This window comes from Chionomys nivalis, chromosome 14 (assembly GCF_950005125.1).
Source record: "Chionomys nivalis chromosome 14, mChiNiv1.1, whole genome shotgun sequence".
Classification (NCBI taxonomy): Eukaryota; Metazoa; Chordata; class Mammalia; order Rodentia; family Cricetidae; genus Chionomys; species Chionomys nivalis.
Window position 1 is genome coordinate 7,186,718 of NC_080099.1, and position 19,552 is coordinate 7,206,269.

Genomic DNA, 19,552 nt, shown 5'->3' on the forward strand with positions numbered 1-19,552 from the left:
TGGGCAGTCGAGGAGCTCGGCGCCCGAGCGCGGTCGCCGGAGCCCGAGATGTGAGCGGCGTGGGGCAGCGCGCACCCAGGTCCGCAGGCGCCGCGGCCCCTCCTCGCCTTCGCGGCTGCTAATTGCGAGAGCGGCCTCATTTGCATAGGCCGCCGGAGTCCGCTGGAGGCCGGCCAATCGGCGCGGCCCTCCGCTAATGGACATGCATTATTCACCAGCCTAATTGCTCAGCCCCATGCGCGGCCCGCGCAGCCGCCGCCACCGCCCCGCGCCCCGCGCCCCGCGCCCGCCCGGCCACCCCGCGCCCACCCCGCGCTGTCCCCGCCGGCCACCCCGCTGATGCCGCTGCCCCGCACGGGGCCGGAGCGCCGCTAGCAGCATGTCTCGGCGCAAGCAGGCCAAGCCCCAGCACCTCAAGTCGGACGAGGAGCTACCGCCGCAGGACGGGGCTTCAGAGCACGGTGAGGGCCGGGGACCTCAGGGTGGCCCGGAGTTCTGGGGCGCCCACCCAGGTTGGGAAGCGCGGGCGGTGGGAGCGACTGAGCGCGTCTTGGAGTCGGAGAAAGTTCCCTGGTTCCGGTGAGCGAGTGCTAGCTAGAGGTCCGGTCACTTGGCCAGTCTGGCCAACCGGGATCGGTACTCCGTCGAAGCGCGCGGCGCAGAAGAGTTGCGGGCCAAGTAAACTTGGCTCTGCTGCTCCGATTTGAGCTGCGCGCCGACTGAGTTGAGGCCGGGCCGGCTCCAGGATGGACCGGAATCGGCTGGGCCGGAGGCGGAGGCCAGTACGCCGAGAGCCGGCGGGGGAGGGGGCTGGGGGGGTCCGGTCCGAGCTGCCACCCTTAGCTGCTCCTGGTCTCTGCGCCCCCACCCTGCTTCAGCGGGCCCGGAGCCTCCAAAAGCTCCGAGACCCTGGTCTAGCTCAATAATGTCCCCAGGGCTGGCTCAGCAGCGGGGGACGCGCCCGGGGCTCACCTACCGCTGGACGCGGGCCCTGGAAGCCTCCGCCTGGCCAGCTTTGTTCGGCACCGCGCGTCCTGGTGCCCAGCCGGTGCTCGTCTGGAGCCTACCCGGGGCCCCAACGCCACCTCGGTGATCCCAGTCTCTGTTGCCTGTCCCCGATACCACCAGCAGGCCGCCTTGGGTGACCCTCGGGCCGCGAACCCCGCGGTGTCCCAGAGCGTTGACAAATCCAATCATCCCTTTGGGAAGCAAGTGGGAAGTAAATGTCTCTTGGCCTTTCCTTAATGGCCGACTAGGGAATTGTGGGGCGCGAGCACAGCTGTTTCTTTCGGGGGCTAGTGCATGCATGCGTTAGGACCTCAGCACGTTCCTGGCGGATTCCAAGTTTTCCCTTCGGCCTTTTCGTACTCTTTTGGATACACCGAAATCGGGCGATGGAGATACCTTCAGTTACTTCGCTGGTAGCAACTTCCTCTTCGAACCATCTAAAAGTGCAGGGCAGGCGCTACGGAAGATGCGAATTTAGTGTGGTTGAACTTTGGCACCCTAAAGTTTATGGCACCCCGAATCCTTGAGCCCTGGGTGCCAGTTTTGGCGCTCCTTACCAGGGTCCCCAGGGCGCCAGCAAGGAGGCCGAGGAGGGGCGGCCGCATATGACACGGATCCCCCCCCCCAACTAGTTAGAGGTGGAATAATTTATTCCTTAAAAGCCAACTTTTATGATCAACCTATTATAAATTGTTTAGATGCAGATACTAAATAATCTTTTAACTAAGATTATACCACCTTCCAAAAAAAAAATCAAACTCAAAACCCTAGCAAATAGGCGGAATTTAAGGGTTTAACATACAAGCGTTAAAGTTTGACAAAGCATGCAAGTCGCAGTAGAAAGTGAGAAAATGCCCACAGCAGCCCGGGGATGAATTAAATCAAATGGGACTCGTTGGGTCTTTTTGTTGCTGTGAGGTGAGGGAGCCGGCAGCTCTGCAGCCAAGTCAGCCAAGATTAGAACAGGCGATATGCTAAAAAGAAACGCTTGCATATGTTGGGTAGATTAGGGACAAAGAATCTTTTTGTCATGGAAATGGATTTTTTTTTGTTTTGTTTACTTCTTCACATAGAATTTCTCACACTTGGGTTGTTTTGTATTACCCTCAATGACTACATGATCAAATGAATGGATTTATTTCTGCCGAATGAGAAAGACAGTCTTTCCCTCAAAAGAACTACACTGCATCCCAGTGAGGAATTTTAAAGCTTCATTATTGCGGCTCCTGAATAGCTCAAAATCCGCTTTCACAGCCGCCCTAAAATGCAACAGTGTAAATACTTCTCCGCTTTGTAGGGTCGTTATCAAAATGTGCAATGTCTCCTTTTATTAAAGCATATTTTAATTAATAGAGTAAAACCTCATGTGTTTAACAGTTAACAAGCTGAGGCACTGTTGTTCATTTTTAATTTCGCTTCAGAAATGTGAGTGTGGTAAAGTTAATCGTGTAAACACGTCGGAGGATATATAACCTGGACAGTGTTGAAAACCCCAGATAGTCAATTATTTACGAGTTCTCTTTTGAATTCTGCTCGCTGCTCTAATTTATTTCGAGACTCTCCCATATCCAGGTTTTCCATCCTTTCAGGACTGGCGTTTTTATCCAGGCTGTGTTTTGCACAGTGGTTCAGACTTCTGTTCCCGAGGTTGCCACAGTTCCTCATCATATTTTGCAACAGGCCAAAAATAGCCTGTCTGAGACTGAGCCCTAGTAAAGCAAATGTGCTATTCGTGTTTGAAGAATAGTTCAGGCAAACTATTAAAACAAGTTCCTTCTGATTTAATTGTTCTGAAGCAGATTGTTCATGGAGCATAAAAGATCTCTGTTTCCTCTAAAGCCAAGGAATGCTCACGCTGTCTTAACTCTGAGATAACCAAGAAAAGTATTTTTTTAAAAAAAAAAAAAAGATAAATGGTTGTGTAAACTAAATTACTCCATTGTCATTTCAAATTTTTAATTCTTTTTAGGGGCACAGGAGACAAATGTGTGCTGCATGAAGTTCTAAGTGAGCTAAGTCTACTACAGTGTTTTAGAAATGGAGTAAATGATTCCTTTGTATCACTTTGGGTGTGACGTGTTAATTAAAGCACTAGGTCCATCCTGCAGTAAAATTGAAGGCTTTTGTTAATGCCATACAGGACAGATAGCATATGTTTAAAAAAATGAGAATAGTGGAGAGCAAAGATACATAGTCATGCTGACTTCCAGTAGAAACTCTACATTTTTATAGTTTATTTTTCAGGATTTGGTTTTTAGACAAACAATGGGAAGGAAAAAAAAAACAGCAATAGCTTTGGTTCTCTCCAGACCATAGCACTGAAGGAATGAATGACAGGTCTGAATGAAAACAAGCAATGCTTGCCTTGTGGAAAGTTCTGGAGTTACCTTGTGATAGCATTTTATTTTGAGTTACTGAGCCTTAAATCCCCAATAGAAATTGTCATTTTAAATTGCTTATTTGTGATTATTTCCCCTTTTAGAAATAAATGTGGTGCAGCTTTGGGGGGTTCAGTTTGATCTGTGCCACCGGTAATGATATCCTCTGAGCCAGCTGAACATTTTTGTTCTAAGAAAAACTCATTAAAACTTCCAGTGACAGTGTCGCGTGTAAGCCCCACCACGAACTTTCAAGACGGCAGCCTTGTGCCGGCAAAAGGAAAAGAAAAGCAGTCCTAAAGATGCATTTCTCTGCCCTGGGAAAGTCTGTGTTTAAGGAAGAACAAAAGAATGTTGTAATTTAAAACAGTTTGGGGGGCGCATCTTCTTTGTGGCATCCACTACCTCGTGGTGTTTTTAGTTTCTACCGGTGTACAGTTTATGGAGATCTTAAAAATCTTTTCCAGTGTGGTGAGTCTGCGACCTAAACACTAAGGCGTGGAATTCATAGACTGCTTAAGTTCAGGGAGAGAAAGCCACCCGTGCTCAGTGAAGGGATCTTTTTTTCTTTTATCTGTGTGTGCAGGGTTTGCCTCCAGCTCCCCCCACCCCACCCCCCCAAGCCTCACATTTACAATTCAGCATACCAAAAGGGACAAAACAGAAGCCACTTTCTTACATCCACTGGCAGATTGTTTTCTCTGAAACATGAAAGGTGGAAAGTAAGTGAAGGGGGAGAGGGGAGGGGGGGAGAATTTGCAAACATTCCTTTTTAAAATAGCGCTCAAAAAACTTAACCTGTTTAAAAATGCGTACTCCTAAAATGGGTGCCAATTAATTCCACCTTAAGGAGAGCTGGTTGTGAGGCAAGAGTTAGGGAATTCTTAGAAGGGCTTGCTCTAAACTTTTCAAAGCTAAGCGTAATCCAGGGTTTTTGGATGCGTTAGACCGCAGGGAAGGGAAAGGTGTGGAGGAGCAGCGGGAATTATTTAGCGTGCTGAGGATTTCTTTGTATCCAGAATGATGGGGGAAAGAGACAAAAGTGGGTCAGCTTTCATATTCAACTCTGCCACCCTTCTCCCGGTAGGCTTAAGAACATTTTCTTTGGGGATAGGAAATGCAGCAAACAGAGCCAAGATTTTTGTTCTGTGAACTGACCATCAGCTGGAATTTAGCATTCTTATGTGTAAGTATTGGCACAAGGTCTCCTGTAAGTAAATTAAAAATCCTTTAGGCTGCTTGTGGGCTTTTCAGCATCTTTTAATACAGCGACATAGTTCTGAGTGCCATTTTTAAAAATAATACAATCAAGGAAGGGTTCCCTTTCTCTGTTTTCCTTTGCTGTTTTATTGATTTCTCTTGTCCTCCTTGGTCTCTTGACTGGCTGCCAGTATAAGAAACACCAGTGAATTTTAGACAATCTCATGAAGATGTGAGCTAATACTACTGCTGGTGGGACTATTGTAATTACAGTGTGTAATTACATGTACTGCACATTTCACATACAATCTATGTGAAAATCGAATTTTAGGAATTACTTTAAGAAAAATGTTTTTAAAGTATTTTTTGGTTTTTTACTCTTGTAATTTTAACGCAGTTATGATTTAAGATGCAGTTAATTGTATGACTGCCAAAAAAGGCAAGGCATACTCCAGAAAGTGAAAAATACAGTTTTTTTTTTAAACAAAATAATGAGATGACCTTTATGCTTGAGACTAAGATTGATTTGTTTCTTAATTAAAGGAAGGGGGTTCTGGCCACCAGAGGAAGCTGATGGTACCCAAGCGTTTTCTCCTCTGAGGGTGGACCTTTTCTCTCACCTCTAGCTAGTTTTGCGTGCTCTCTAGGAGGTTCAGCCCCTTTTGCATTCTTTGAAAGCCTGGTGACTTCATGGTATGGCGTGGAACCTTTTTAAAGTGTGGTTCTAGGAAAGGTGGGTGGCCTAAAGCTGGCCAGCTTGCGCCTTCTCTCCCTGAAGGTGAGTCCTTGGGAGTGCTGTGACAAGCCTTTGCCTGCTTCGCCCTGCCAGGACGGCCACTAGATGTCAAGCTCATAATACAATTAGTGCGTGTGTGCTGTTGACCTTGGCAACAGGACTCAGCTCTGTTCTGTTAAGTGTGAACTCCGAGTCCGTGCTAACTAGAGATCCCATGAGTTTGTTCCGTGCGGTCCAGGCTTATCAAATGCCATCCAGTTCAGCACAAGTGTTTATAGCTCTTGGAAGAAGAGAAACTGGCTTGCTTTTGTGTAGCCATTACATCTTGAACGGTTTAATTAACCCTGCAGGTGCCAGGGCACTTTGTCCTCATTCCTCAGTATTACGGGTCCTCAGAGTGGCCTCAGCCGGAGCTGTTTGATAATAGTCTTGTGTAATTTGTACACATGCAAAGTCCCTGGCATCATGGGGTGGGCGGTGGCTTTTCCAGGATGACTTTCTGCTTGTATGCAAATTTCTCCCATAGACATGAAACAGCATCGCGAAGTCATGGCAGATGAGGGAAAGGATGTAATTGCCTAGTCCAGGTGCCTGGAGCCAAATGCTCACAGGTGATCTCGGCCTCTTTCCTAGTTGTGTGACTAGGGCTATTTCAACGGAGGCATTTTTTCACCAAGTGCATTTTGCTTGCTCACTCGATCTCTCCCCCTCCCCCAACTAAGTGATGGGGGGAATGGGACAGTTTGTGCATACTCTGTTAGTGGATTGCAATGGAATAGACACTTTCTATTTCTATGTCATAAAATGATGTGGAATATTTGTATCAAATCTAGGAGTTCTCTGTACTTAAACAGCTCACCACCTTCACCTGAAGTGACTTAACAAAACCTTGTTTTCAGCTTGCTGGCTTCTGCTGACATGTCTCAGGTCTGTGCTTCTTCTAAAGCACAAATAGTGATGTGAGTGTGAGTATAGCATGGCAGCTGGATGGAAGGACGATTGTGTAAGACTTGAAGTGCACTAGACATCTTTCTATCAAAGTCACTGTGTGTGTGTTGCTGCCTCAACTTCGTGTCCCATAAAGGGACAGTGTTTCTGTCCCTGGAGCCTCACCTCACAGATTAAAACTGAACCAGTTTAAACAGTAGATGCCTGGGGCCTGTGCCACAGGTGGTCGTGACTTAACAAATTTGAGATGTGGACCAGTGAGTGAGAGGGAGCGTGTGGGTCAGTGCCGCACGCTGAGCATAGCAAGACTGCCCTCCACCGTTCAGCTCTGTGAGCACACGCGCTTTCCAGGTCTGGGGGAGAAGGACAGAAATTTTTCTTTTGCGCCTGGAATTTCTTCTACATTGTTAAACACAGTGGGGGTCTCTATTTGTCTCCTCCTGTGACACAGCTTGGGCTCAGTATGGCGATAATTCATCTTTCTTTATGGGATTCAAAGCTATCATAAGGAGTTAAAAAGAATTAATTTGCAAGAAAATAAGTGTCTCCTAAGAGTTTGGGGGAAACTTGAGAAATGCTTGCTACAATTTTAAGAGATGAAAAGACAAAGAAAAAAGTAGGGCTTCCTGTCCCGAAGACCCACCTGGCATTTTAAAGTTAATAGTTAAAGAGGGGAAGTTTAACGTGCCTCCCTCTGTACTTCTCCCTTTGTTAATTGTGCTGAATTAAAAATGTGTAATGAAAATGTAGCAAAATAAAGGAAACAATAAATCAGCAATTTTAGTGCTGCTTTGAAATGGGTGAAATTCTTGACCCTTCTGAAAAGAGAAAATAAAAATAACCCTTGCTAAGAGCTGTGCATAAATATTTGCATAGAGAAAGCGTGGCATCTCAAATATCTTTATGCACTGCAGTGTTTTTCACATGTGGCCTGGAAAAGATGGTGTTCTAGAAGACAGAGAAAGCATAGTGCCGTTTTCCACAGCTAACCAGGAGTGAGAGCTGTGATCGGTGAGGATGCACCGGGAATCGGCGGATTGTTATTAAACATGCTGTGCTGTCCGTGCGTGGAAAAACGCGCGTGTTTGTAAGAGGAGCGCCCTGAAGCTAATGGCCTGTGGTTTTCTCTGAGGGGCTGTGGGCCTTCCCCTTCTCCTCTACCAGCCAAAGGCATGACTGTCACTCAAGGTGGAGTTAGGAACTCTAGGTTCTGGGATGACTATAAATTGACCCCAAATTTCCTATTCGTCCTCCTCGGTGGAGGTGACTGGTTTCCAGGGTTCTGAGGACTGTGTGGTCCTTCCGCAGTTCTCTTCACCTGGTAGCCACCTTCACCTGCTGGTCCCCAGACAGGAGGAAGGCCTTCCAGGAGGGAGATCCAACACTCAGATGGTGCACTTGACCAACTGGTTAGCATTTTCTCTCCTCTGTGTGTAACTGTCTGTAACCTTTAAGTCCTGTAAAATGCCTGCATAGTCGCTGTGTGGTTGGTTTCAGATCTTATTGCTGAGCCACCAGCAGGCAACAATACAAGTTACTTTGACACAATTGAGAATGTTTAGAATGCTTGTTTTTGAATCCTCTCCAAAAAAAAAAAAAAAAGAAAGAATAAAAACATACATTGCTAATAAATTTTCAAAGTGTTTTTATTGTCCGTTTGAAGAGTGTGCCTCCCTGACCCTGGTTACCCGTAAATTAAGCAATACTAACTAGTGGGCTAATAACTTTTGAGCATGGTGGCCAGTTCAGAATGTTACTTAAAGAGAAACATGGATATAGTCTTGGCTATACAGGAAGGCAGACGTAAAGGACACTAACAGCAATTTGATAGAATTATAAACTGCAGTCAGGGTGACTACCTGGGTTTTCTGTTATAAAAAACAATAATACCAGCTTCACACATAGACACTGCAATGTACACAGTGTCAAAAGCAGGTTAGTTTAATCTCTCTCACTCTTTAGAACACATTGGGGGTCGGTACTTGGACTCTTTTGAGTCAGTAGACTATGCCACTCCAGAGAGTCCTGTCCTTACTGTGTTCAGACATTGCCTGACTGTCCGTTCAGCTAAAGAGTGTTTTGTTGCTTAAAAACATTTCAAATATACGCAAACAAATTCAGTTCCATAGAGAAAACATGAGTCTTAATAAGTTTCTGCTTGTCTCTAGACCTGTTTTATAAAAGAGGTCTAGTTCCATTCGAATTTGGAAATCATAGCCATAGCTTGAGCATTTGAGACCTACCGTGTTAAGTGGTAATTCTAATTTATTTGCCCCAAGAAGAAATGCAAACAAATTGTTTTTGAAGAATTTTCCCCTTGCTAACTGTAGTTTTTAAGATCACTCTTTTGCCAAAAGTGAAATTCGTGATGAAGCTTGGCTCATAAGCAAATTGTTGCCAGGCTTGGTTTCCTTGGACTCAGTAACATAAAGAACTGTTAAGGGTGCAAGGGGTCAGAATGCCTTCCCTACAATTTCCTCCTTCCGTTTGGTGGAGGGTCGTTTTACTTTGAACAAAATATCTAATGTTGAGATCATTGTCACTTAAGACTGAATTAAACAAAACGACATTATTTGGCAGAACGTGCTTATATATTCCACGCACACATCGGAGAGCTGGGAAACGCTTGTAATTTACCAGTTCTTGCTGTGGAGGGAAGAAAAAATAAAATTACCTGAGGGGTCCCTTCTCAGCTTCAGTGTGTCTGGAAGTGAACCCTAAAAACACTTAACACAGAAAAAACTAATGGGAATGTAAAACTGCACATCTTTAAGGTGAATAGAGGTTTGTTTGGGTCGAGACCCCCCTGAAAAGCCCGGGTTCTCTGTGTCGCACTATGCTCTTTTATAAGGAAAATCTGGGAAAGTTCATTTCTGAAGGTATAACTCACAGTTAGGTAAATTAATTCTCTCTACTTTGGATGCACTTTAAGTGATCTGAGTCAGCCCACTTTGCAGCATTCTCTGAATGCATTGTCCCTAGAGCATACTAAACATAGAGAAAAGGTATTCTTTTCATAAGATTTTGTTTGATTTCATAAAATTTAAAGTGCGCATGCCTTCAGTTTTTAAGCATTGTACATACTGTTCATTTTTATCTTCTTAAAGGAGGTGCCTATAGACAATATTTCAAGGCAGTAGCAATTTTTAATGTTTTGGCATTTCCTTTTTTTAGAAAGTACAGGAATTACACTTTTTCTATCATAGCTTTGCACATTGGAAAGCAACTTTTTAAAATCAGTTCCCTGCTTAGCTATTTCTGTGCATCTGTCTTAGGGCTTAATGCAAATGAGCTTTCTAATGTCTGCTGAGATACATATAAATACATATGTGTGTATTTATGTATCTGTGATATGTATATGTTTTAAGAACATTGTGCAGTTAAAGAGAAATCATAGATACATTTTTTTGGCATTTTGTTAAAACTTTTTAAATTAAATTACTGGAATTTTGAGGAACTCATCGTTTTTTGTTTTGTTTTGTTTATTCAATGATTAAAAAATTCTAGCCTCCCCCAGCCCTGCTCCATGACCTTAACCAGGTTTACAATTAGTTTCACATACACTGAGCAAAGTTGAGCATGGAGTATTTGTTTCCTTAATGTGCCTATCTGCTATAGAAATCGGCTGTGTCTTTGCTCCCAGCTACCCTCAACCTCATTACAGATACCTATTACGCTCCTTCCCCCATGCGGTAATGAGACTGCTTGCTGCAGCCTGCTCTTCGCTCTGAGTTTAGTTTAAAAGTCTATGGGGTTTATGGGCTGCAGCTCTGACTTCTTTCCCCTTCAAATGGCTTAGCCAGTTAAGAAAATGCTAATTGAATGCTGCTAATCATTTTTAAAGGCATGTAGAAATTACCTGGAAATAATGGCCTCGTGGAACACAGCAGAGCAGCCACAAAAATATTTTTATTTCATTTTCCAAGAGAGAAGCAGTGGGGTTTCCTGGACAAAATTAAAAAACAAAAACAAAACCCAGATTTCTCTGCTCAACGTATAACTGAATTAATCCCCCCCCCAAAAAAAAAAAAACCCTTAAAAATGTTAGAGACTTTTTAGCAAGTCCATGTGTAATGTCACCAGTGCTTTTTCGGATGGGACTGAAGGATGTTTTGTTCTCAGGCTCAACTCCGTACATCCAACAAAGAGCTGACTTCTGTGACATTTGCTCTGTTCAACGGATCTGTTGCTGTCACTCCATCTGCAAGCTGGAAAAAAAAAATAAAAACCCAGGAAAAAACCAAAAACAAAACAAAAAGCCTTCTAGTCAGTGGCACCCAAGTTGGTACACAAAACCAGGTCGCAGTGGGCATCTCTCCCCACCACAGTGACCCAAAAAAGCCAAAGCCAAAAGTGTCACGGGGTGTCGATTTCTCGTTCCCATACAGCTATTTATTTGATCAGGTGTGAATTAGAGTTGTTCATTAAACACGGTTGTTATTCGGCACAAGAGGGTTAGGAGACAGAGGAAGTAGCTGCCTACAACAGTAATTAAACATGTGTAACCAATTAGAGGCTTTTCCACGATGGTGCAAGCATATAATTTGCTAAGTCTTTCTATGAGCATGGATGAAAATAGGTACAAAAAGTGTGTCTGACTGCAACATTCTCATGCTAAACATGTCAACATAAATGAACTTTAAATATATAATTCCTGGTTTGTTAACAAACCACTGAACTCTATTGGCTAATCACAATAACATGTAATTTCAAGTTCATTTCGCCAAAGAATATTGCATCTGACAGAGCCGATTAATTGTACTAAACATGATTCATTTTTAGGCCTGGTGTATATTGATAGTCATCTGGCAAGTCCTAAAGTGTAGAGGGCCTCTGCCTTCCAAAAGAGCCGAGAGGTAGGAGAGAGAAGGACACCACCATTAGGATCCGAAGAAGCGCTTGTAGTTTCTTTGTTGCGATCACAAATCATAGTATTTAGCCTAAATTTCCTACATGAAATAAATGCCTATTGATTCCAAAGGTTCTGGAGGATCATGTTGATCAGCACCGCCTCAGCTGGGCTTAGCGATGATGAATCCAGGAGCACAGACCACACCACACCGGCTTCCTGTCAGGTGCTGGTGTGTGGGAAAGGTTACGGATTAGCTCAGCGATGTTAAGTGAACTGGCAGAGGCGTCTCTAATTTTGTTGGAAATGAGGAAGCCCATGGTAAAGGGGAATCCTAATGAGCCCGTCGAAGGCTGGCTTTGTACCCAACAGACAGGGTGGCTGTGGATTGTATGAAGATATTGGAAATCGATGGCTTCTATGGAATTTCATTAAGAAGCAGTATCCACAATTGATAGAGCCTCATAATTTGATAGATTGTGCTAAGAAAATGATTAGCTAGCTAGAAAGAGTCATAGAACACACACGCTGGGACGTCAGAAATGTTGAAGTGGGGTAATTTGTACAAAATAAAAAATATTGATTTTACTGATGTGCAAAATTTTGAAATGGAGGGCGGCTGTCTGGCTGATGTAATCTCTTGGTTTCCTAGGCGTCCCCGGGGACGGTGCTGAGGACGGGGAGAGCGGTAGTGAGAGCAGGAGTGGCAGCGAGGAAACCAGCGTGTGTGAGAAGTGCTGTGCAGAGTTCTTCAAGTGGGCAGACTTCCTGCAGCACAAGAAGACTTGTACCAAGAACCCACTGGTGCTGATCGTGCATGACGATGAGCCAGCGCCGCCCTCCGAGGACTTTCCAGAACCTTCTCCCGCCAGCTCGCCCAGCGACCACACTGAGAGTGAGGTGGCTGAGGAGGTGGCACCCACGGAGGGCAGCGAGGTGAAGGCTCCAGCAAAGGAGGCTGAGCCCATGGATGTGGAGGCATCAACGGACAAGGGCCCTCCAGGCCCAGGTGTGCCCCCACCGCCACCTGCACTGCCACCACAACCGGAACCTGTGGCCTTCAGCATGCCTAGCACCAATGTGACGCTGGAGACGCTGCTCAGCACCAAGGTGGCGGTGGCACAATTCTCCCAGGGTGCACGTGCGGGCAGCACGGCAGGCGCCGGTGGCACCGTGGGCGCTGTGGCCATCCCCATGATCCTAGAGCAGCTGGTGGCACTGCAGCAGCAGCAGATCCACCAGCTCCAGCTCATTGAGCAGATCCGCAGCCAGGTGGCCCTGATGAGCCGCCAGCCTGGGCCTCCACTGAAGCCCTCAGCCAGTGCCCCTGGCACCGCCTCGGTACAGCTGCAGGGCCTGGCTCCACACACAGCTCTCCAGCTTTCTACTGGACCCACCACTGCCTCTGCTGGCTCAGGCTCCACCCTGCCAGCGCCTTTCGATGGCTCCCAGCACCTGTCTCAGCCTGCCTCTGGCACAAGCACTCCCTGCAGCACCAGTGCTGCCCCCACCGAATCTGGGGCACACCCCGCCTGCAGCACCGGCCCTGCTCCGGGAGTCGTGGCCGCAGCATCCAGTACAGTGGGCAACACAGTGCAGCCCCAGAACGCATCTACGCCCCCGGCCCTGGGTCCCGGGTCTCTCCTCAGCTCAGCCTCCAATCTGCCAAACCCTCTGCTACCTCAGACTTCATCCAGCAGCGTCATCTTCCCCAACCCCCTGGTGAGCATTGCTGCCACAGCCAATGCCCTGGACCCGCTGTCGGCTCTCATGAAACACCGCAAGGGCAAACCCCCTAACGTGTCAGTGTTCGAGCCCAAGGCCAGTGCCGAGGACCCTTTCTTTAAGCACAAGTGTAGGTTCTGTGCCAAGGTCTTCGGCAGTGACAGCGCCCTGCAGATCCACTTGCGCTCCCACACCGGGGAGCGGCCCTTCAAATGCAACATCTGCGGGAACCGCTTCTCCACCAAGGGCAACCTGAAGGTCCACTTCCAGCGGCACAAGGAGAAGTACCCCCACATCCAGATGAACCCCTATCCTGTCCCAGAATACCTCGACAACGTGCCCACCTGCTCCGGCATTCCCTATGGCATGTCCCTGCCCCCAGAGAAGCCAGTGACCACCTGGCTAGACAGCAAGCCAGTGCTGCCCACTGTGCCCACATCAGTAGGGCTGCAGCTACCCCCCACTGTCCCTGGCACCCACAGCTACACCGACTCCCCCAGCATCACCCCCATCAGCCGTTCCCCACAGAGGCCCTCTCCAGCATCCAGCGAATGTACCTCTCTGTCTCCAGGCCTCAACAATACTGAGTCTGGTATCCCAGTAAGGCCGGAGTCACCCCAGCCGCTCCTCGGTGGGCCTTCAGCTACTAAAACGGAGCCAGTCAGCCTGCCTTGCACTAGTACAAGGACGGGGGATGCCCCTGTGGTGGGCGGGCAGGTCAGTGGATTGCCCACTTCAACCGCCACCACTGTCACGGACAGCACCTGTGCAAGCCTCGGGAGCCCCGGTCTTCCGGCTGTTTCTGACCAGTTCAAGGCCCAGTTTCCTTTCGGCGGGCTGCTTGACTCTATGCAAACGTCAGAGACCTCGAAACTGCAGCAGCTGGTGGAGAACATTGATAAGAAGATGACTGACCCGAACCAGTGCGTCATCTGCCACCGCGTGCTGAGCTGCCAGAGCGCCCTGAAGATGCACTACAGGACACACACCGGGGAGCGGCCCTTCAAGTGCAAGATCTGTGGGCGCGCCTTCACCACCAAGGGCAACCTGAAGACACACTTCGGGGTGCACCGTGCAAAGCCCCCGCTCCGAGTGCAGCACTCGTGCCCCATCTGCCAGAAGAAGTTCACCAACGCCGTGGTGCTGCAGCAGCACATCCGCATGCACATGGGGGGGCAGATCCCAAACACGCCGCTGCCCGAGGGCTTGCAGGAGGCCATGGATGCTGAACTGCCCTTTGACGAAAAGAACGCAGAGACCCTCAGCAGCTTCGACGATGACCTTGATGAGAACTCCATGGAGGAGGACTCAGAGCTGAAGGACACGGCCAGCGAGTCATCTAAACCACTTCTCTCCTATTCGGGGTCCTGTCCGCCCTCACCCCCATCTGTCATCTCCAGCATTGCTGCCCTCGAGAATCAGATGAAAATGATCGACTCGGTCATGAACTGCCAGCAGCTGGCCAGCTTGAAATCAGTGGAAAACGGGTCTGGGGAAAGTGACCGCTTGAGCAATGATTCCTCATCCGCGGTAGGTGACCTGGAGAGCCGCAGTGCAGGCAGTCCTGCTCTGTCTGAGTCCTCATCCTCCCAGGCTCTGTCGCCAGCTCACAGTAATGGTGAGAGCTTCCGTTCCAAGTCACCAGGTCTTGGCCACCAGGAGGATCCCCAGGAGATCCCACTGAAGACTGAAAGGCTGGAGAGCCCACCCCCCGGCCCAGGAAATGGAGGTGCCCTGGACCTGACAGCAGGCCACCCTGGGCGGCCGCTCATCAAGGAGGAGGCCCCTTTCAGCCTGCTGTTCCTGAGCAGAGAGCGGGGTAAGTGTGTGAGCACTGTGTGTGGTGTCTGTGGCAAGCCCTTTGCTTGCAAAAGCGCGTTGGAAATCCACCACCGCAGCCATACCAAGGAGCGGCCATTTGTCTGCACGGTCTGCAGGCGAGGCTGCTCCACTATGGGTAACTTAAAGCAGCACTTACTGACACACAAGTTGAAAGAGCTGCCTTCTCAGTTTGACTCCGACTTTACTCTAGGTCCCAGCCACAGCACACCTAGCCTGGCCTCCAGCCCCGCGCCCACCATGATCAAAATGGAAGTGAACGGTCACAGCAAGGCCATCGCACTGGGTGAGGGCCCAGCCCTACCAGCCGGAGTCCAGGTCCCCGCTGGGCCCCAGACAGTGATGAGCCCTAGCCTGGCTCCCATGCTGGCACCCCCACCACGACGGACACCCAAGCAACACAACTGTCAATCATGTGGGAAGACCTTCTCCTCCGCCAGTGCCCTGCAGATCCATGAACGCACCCACACTGGGGAGAAGCCCTTCGGTTGCACCATCTGTGGCAGGGCCTTCACCACCAAGGGCAATCTCAAGGTAAGAGGGCCACAGGCCTGAGGCTATGGCCAAGCCACATGGCCCCTGTGGATGGCCCTGTACCCCCTGTCTAAGCAGAGATTCTGTCTTCACACTTGTATGTATGTATACACATGTGTAGAATGGGTTGGTTGTACATGTACAGTAAGAGTGTATGTAGTATGTGCTTGTGTATACACGTGTGTATATGAGTAATGGATATATGCACATGCGTGTACACACACTCAAAAAAACGTGCATCCCATTTAAATAGCAGTAAGTGAGTCCATGAGGCTCATGTCTGCCTGCTCCCTCGATGGTATCAGCCTGCTCCAGGGCCTCAGGTCATGGCAGACACTTGGTGAGCAGGCCCAGGATTCAAAGCTCTTGAATCTTGATCCTTAAACAAAATGAATTTGGTCCTTAAACCTTAGCATAGAGCAAAACAAGACTTGTTCTGTGAATTATAGAATGTTCTATTGTCTGTGTGACTACAGATGGGGCCCTGGGAGGGGAGGGACACCGGGTGAGAGGTTTCCCACCATGTGAAGCCTGCATCCCTACTGAAGACCAGGCACAGATGAGTGTTCTCACCAACTGCTGGCAGGTGCCACAGGCCACTCCCCATTCCAGGCTTCAGCCAAGCAGACACCACCTTTGCGGGGCTAAAATAGTTCCTCTCTAAAGAAAGCCAGTGGTCAGTCCCTGTGGTTTCTGTGCTGGACCAGTGCTGATGGGACAGGAGCCTCCTGAGGACCCTGCGCTCTGGCTGGCCCATGAGGTCTTAGTGCTCTCTTTTCTTGTTTGAAAGAAAGCAAGAGAAGAGAAGGACAGTCAAAGAGTTCAAGTTTAAGACCTTTTACAAGCTTGAACGTGGACTTGGGGTGGGGAGGCTGGGTCTAGTCTGCTTGGTGAGTTCCAGGCCCATAGCAGACCCTACCTCCCCCACCCAAAAAAGGTGTAGTATGGTTGAAGAATCACCAGAAGTTGTCCACTGACCTCCAGTGTACACACTGAAGTGGGGATGGATGAAGCAGTGGAAAGGTCCTTTATCCTCGAAGCTCTAGAACCTTCTCGAGCAGTCTTGGGGGAGGGGATGTTGGTGTCTAACAAGTTTGTCCATTTACATGCTGGTTGTGCTTTTTAGAGTCACAGAATGCAATACTGTGTATATTGTACAAGGTGCCCAGGAGAGCCCACCTAACTGCATGCTATTGCCCCCATGCTAATGCTTAGAATGCAAGTAAGCCACACTAGACATTGAGACCAAGACATTGCTGCCTGTCAGTTCTAGACTTGCTTACTTGTGGCTTGTTTCTCCATGTCTCCCACAGGTACACATGGGCACCCACATGTGGAACAATGCACCTGCAAGGCGTGGCCGCCGCCTGTCTGTGGAAAACCCCATGGCCCTGCTCGGTGGTGACGCTCTGAAGTTCTCTGAGATGTTCCAGAAGGACCTGGCGGCTCGGGCCATGAACGTTGACCCTAGCTTTTGGAACCAGTATGCCGCTGCCATCACCAATGGACTTGCCATGAAGAACAATGAGATTTCCGTCATCCAGAATGGAGGCATTCCTCAGCTCCCAGTAAGTCTAGGCGGAGGTGCCATCCCGCCTTTGGGTGCCATGGCTGGTGGGGTGGACAAGACGCGCACTGGCAGTAGCCCGCCCATTGTCAGCTTGGACAAAACAAGCTCAGAGACGGGAGCCAGCCGGCCATTCACAAGGTTCATTGAGGATAACAAGGAGATTGGAATAAACTAGGCAGATATACTTCAGACTTCTCCCTCTTGCTCCGTCCCAAGTCCACAGTTTGAGCATCAGGCTTTGGACCCCACATGCCTGGGATCTCACTAATGTTTTATCCATGGCAGGAAATACCTGCACCGCGTGGCTGCTGTAAGGTGGCCTGGTGAGTGCCCCTCGGCGCGTCTTCAACAGTTTGACTGTTCTTGAGAACTCTGCAACCTTTTAAGCAAATTTCAGACAAAGGCTTAAGTGCTTGGAAAACTGCCTTAGGAACAGAAAGAGCTCAGACCATATCTACTTCATTGCTCCTAGAACCTAGTGACCTCCTTGTGTGGGGGAGCAGGGTCCCCTGTGGTAATCCAGTGAGCTGCATTCCATGGTTTTGTTCAAATTCTGTAGGCACTTGAACTCTGTTTTAGGGACTCTTCATCTTGAGGAAGCAGCTCAGTGCTTCAAATGCTGTGTGTTATGACAGTCTCTTCGTCTATAGTATTTATGTTAAGATTATGCGGGTAACAGACAATAAAATAACCCAACCTTAAATGAGGATCTTGTATCACAGAATACATCTGGCTATGTGATTTTTTTTAAAGCAAGATTTGCTTTATTATAAATAAGTGGATTAATTAAATGCAGGCAAAATTGTGATGTTCTATTGGGAAAGATAGCATGCTTTTGTGTGCAAGTACCTGTCAGTAACACCCCCCTCCCCTTTTTTAATTTAAATGTTTGTAGCTGCTATGTGAACGATTGTTCTCTAGTGTGGTCTGTAGCCCAGCAGTTGATTGGGAACAAGTTACAGACAAGCATCACCATAAAATGATTCGCAGCATTATAAACAGTTGTGAGTAAATATTTCGCATTATCGACGCTGTATAATAAAGAGGTAATGTTTGTATAATGTGGTTGCAAATCTTAATTTATACAATTGCACTTTTAGTATTTTGTATTAGGGAGGTTTGTCTATAATTTGAGAATTTACAAAAGATGTAAAGTATTTTATAAATAGTACCTCGGTTTAAAGAAAATGGAGAAAAAATGTCACAGTTTGTTTTGTCTTAAAGTTGAACGTGAGAAATCTGTGCTGTTTGAGCAGAGAAGCCACCAAGGCTTGTTGGCACCTCAATAAAATAAGGCCTGCCATTTCTTAAATTAACATGATTTATTTAACTTTTCTACAAAACCCATTGAAAAACTGTGAGCACCCTACCAAAACTTTGACAAATTAATCTTAGTTCTGTGACATAGAAAAGGAAAAAAAAAACCAACAGAGTGAACGTTATGTAGGTGTGATTTACTGTAGGCTCGCCTCTTCCTCCCATACACATGAGATGTGACTGCCTCATAGCTCTGGCCATGACGTAAATGAGAACCGTGAGTGTCTGGCAGTAGAGTCAGTCATAGCTTTGACGTTTTCTGAGTCCATGATTTATTGTCTTTCCAAGAGCCAACACAGTGCAGTGTCCTGATGATCCAAAAGTCTGATGGTTTGCTGATGACTTGTCTAAACCGCATCCAGTGAGCAAAGAGGCCAGATGCAGGGAGGCGGGGCTGAACCCAAACTTGAACGTCAGTGTTGTGTGTACTACCTCATTTTTGTGCATCGCAAGCATGCTGGGATGTGACATGATGACCTTCCAACAGAATTGCTCAAGACATACCTAGGTAGCTGGGTACCTCCACAGGGAGTGGTCTGCGCCTGGAGGCTGAACCAGACAGTGTGAGACAGACGGATAGAGCAGTCACCTCAAACAACTGAATCAACAGGAAAAGGCATTGCAGGGGAGTGACTACCGCTGGCCCGCTGGCCCGTGGCTAAGCAGAGAGCTTCTGGGGCTCGTTATCTGTTTCTGTCTTTGGAAATGAACACGGAACTCTCTGACTCTCTTTTCCACATAGTGAGGTGGAGCGTCTCCAGGCCATGCCATCTCTTGCTGGGGGACGGGACCGGGTGCTTCGGCTTTGGGAAAAGGAAGAAAAGTGGCTAACGTTGCCGGGCTCTGGGCAGTTGAACGTCTTGTTATTTATCTGTGTCCTGGTGTGTTTGTCCCCACTCTTGGTTGGTATTTGGCACCATGTTAGTGTTCTTTCTTCTCTCAAAACGATGTGTATATAACTTAAGAGAAATGTAAAGCATTATAACTGAGATGGCTGAGGAAGGTGCCGTGACCACCGCCATTGTGTGTTCAGGGCCAGCTGTCCCTCTGCGTGGTGAAGAGAGACACTATTTTTATAAACGTAAAACCACGCGGGGAGAGGGCCACCCAGAACCAGCCAGGCTGTTTCGTAGATCCAATATATTTTATGATTAAATCTTGTGGCTTGACACATCTACTGACTGAAATGGATGTCTTAGTCTAGGTTACTATTTTTGTCATATGAACCGAATAAAATGCAGGATGTCATATTATTTCTGAATTGTGTCCCCTGATTCTTCTTGGTGGAATTTGCAGTGCTGGTCACTGGTGGTGAACGGGCGTCTGTGGTGTTTTCCACGGGAAAAGTCAGCAAGAGTTGACAACATAAATCTCAGCAATGTCTAGGAGTACTTAGATTGATCTTGAAATTTTTTTTTCCAGTGCTGGGTATAGCGCCCAGGGCCCTG

General features: G+C 47.8%; 1 protein-coding gene across 2 annotated transcripts; it reads left to right on the forward strand.

The window, feature by feature from the left end:
- Positions 1-331: 331 nt before the first annotated feature.
- Sall3 (spalt like transcription factor 3) lies at positions 332-19,268 on the forward strand. Of its 2 annotated transcripts, XM_057788833.1 has the most exons (4): positions 332-461; positions 11,772-14,663; positions 14,877-15,217; positions 16,531-19,268. In XM_057788833.1, exons 1-4 carry the CDS (start codon positions 380-382, stop codon positions 16,960-16,962), a joined length of 3,747 nt encoding a protein of 1,248 aa, XP_057644816.1. In that variant the 5' UTR covers positions 332-379; the 3' UTR covers positions 16,963-19,268. The 2 variants fall into 2 exon arrangements, with proteins under 2 accessions (XP_057644816.1, XP_057644815.1); XM_057788832.1 differs by having other exon boundaries at positions 11,772-15,217.
- Positions 19,269-19,552: the final 284 nt, after the last annotated feature.

Coding starts and splice junctions, on each gene's coding strand:
- Sall3 (XM_057788832.1), top strand. CDS start 380: ATGTCTCGGCGCAAGCAGGCCAAGCCCCAGCACCTCAAGTCGGACGAG. Junction 462..11,771: donor GGACGGGGCTTCAGAGCACG/GTGAGGGCCGGG, acceptor TTGGTTTCCTAG/GCGTCCCCGGGGACGGTGCT. Junction 15,218..16,530: donor CCACCAAGGGCAATCTCAAG/GTAAGAGGGCCA, acceptor TGTCTCCCACAG/GTACACATGGGCACCCACAT.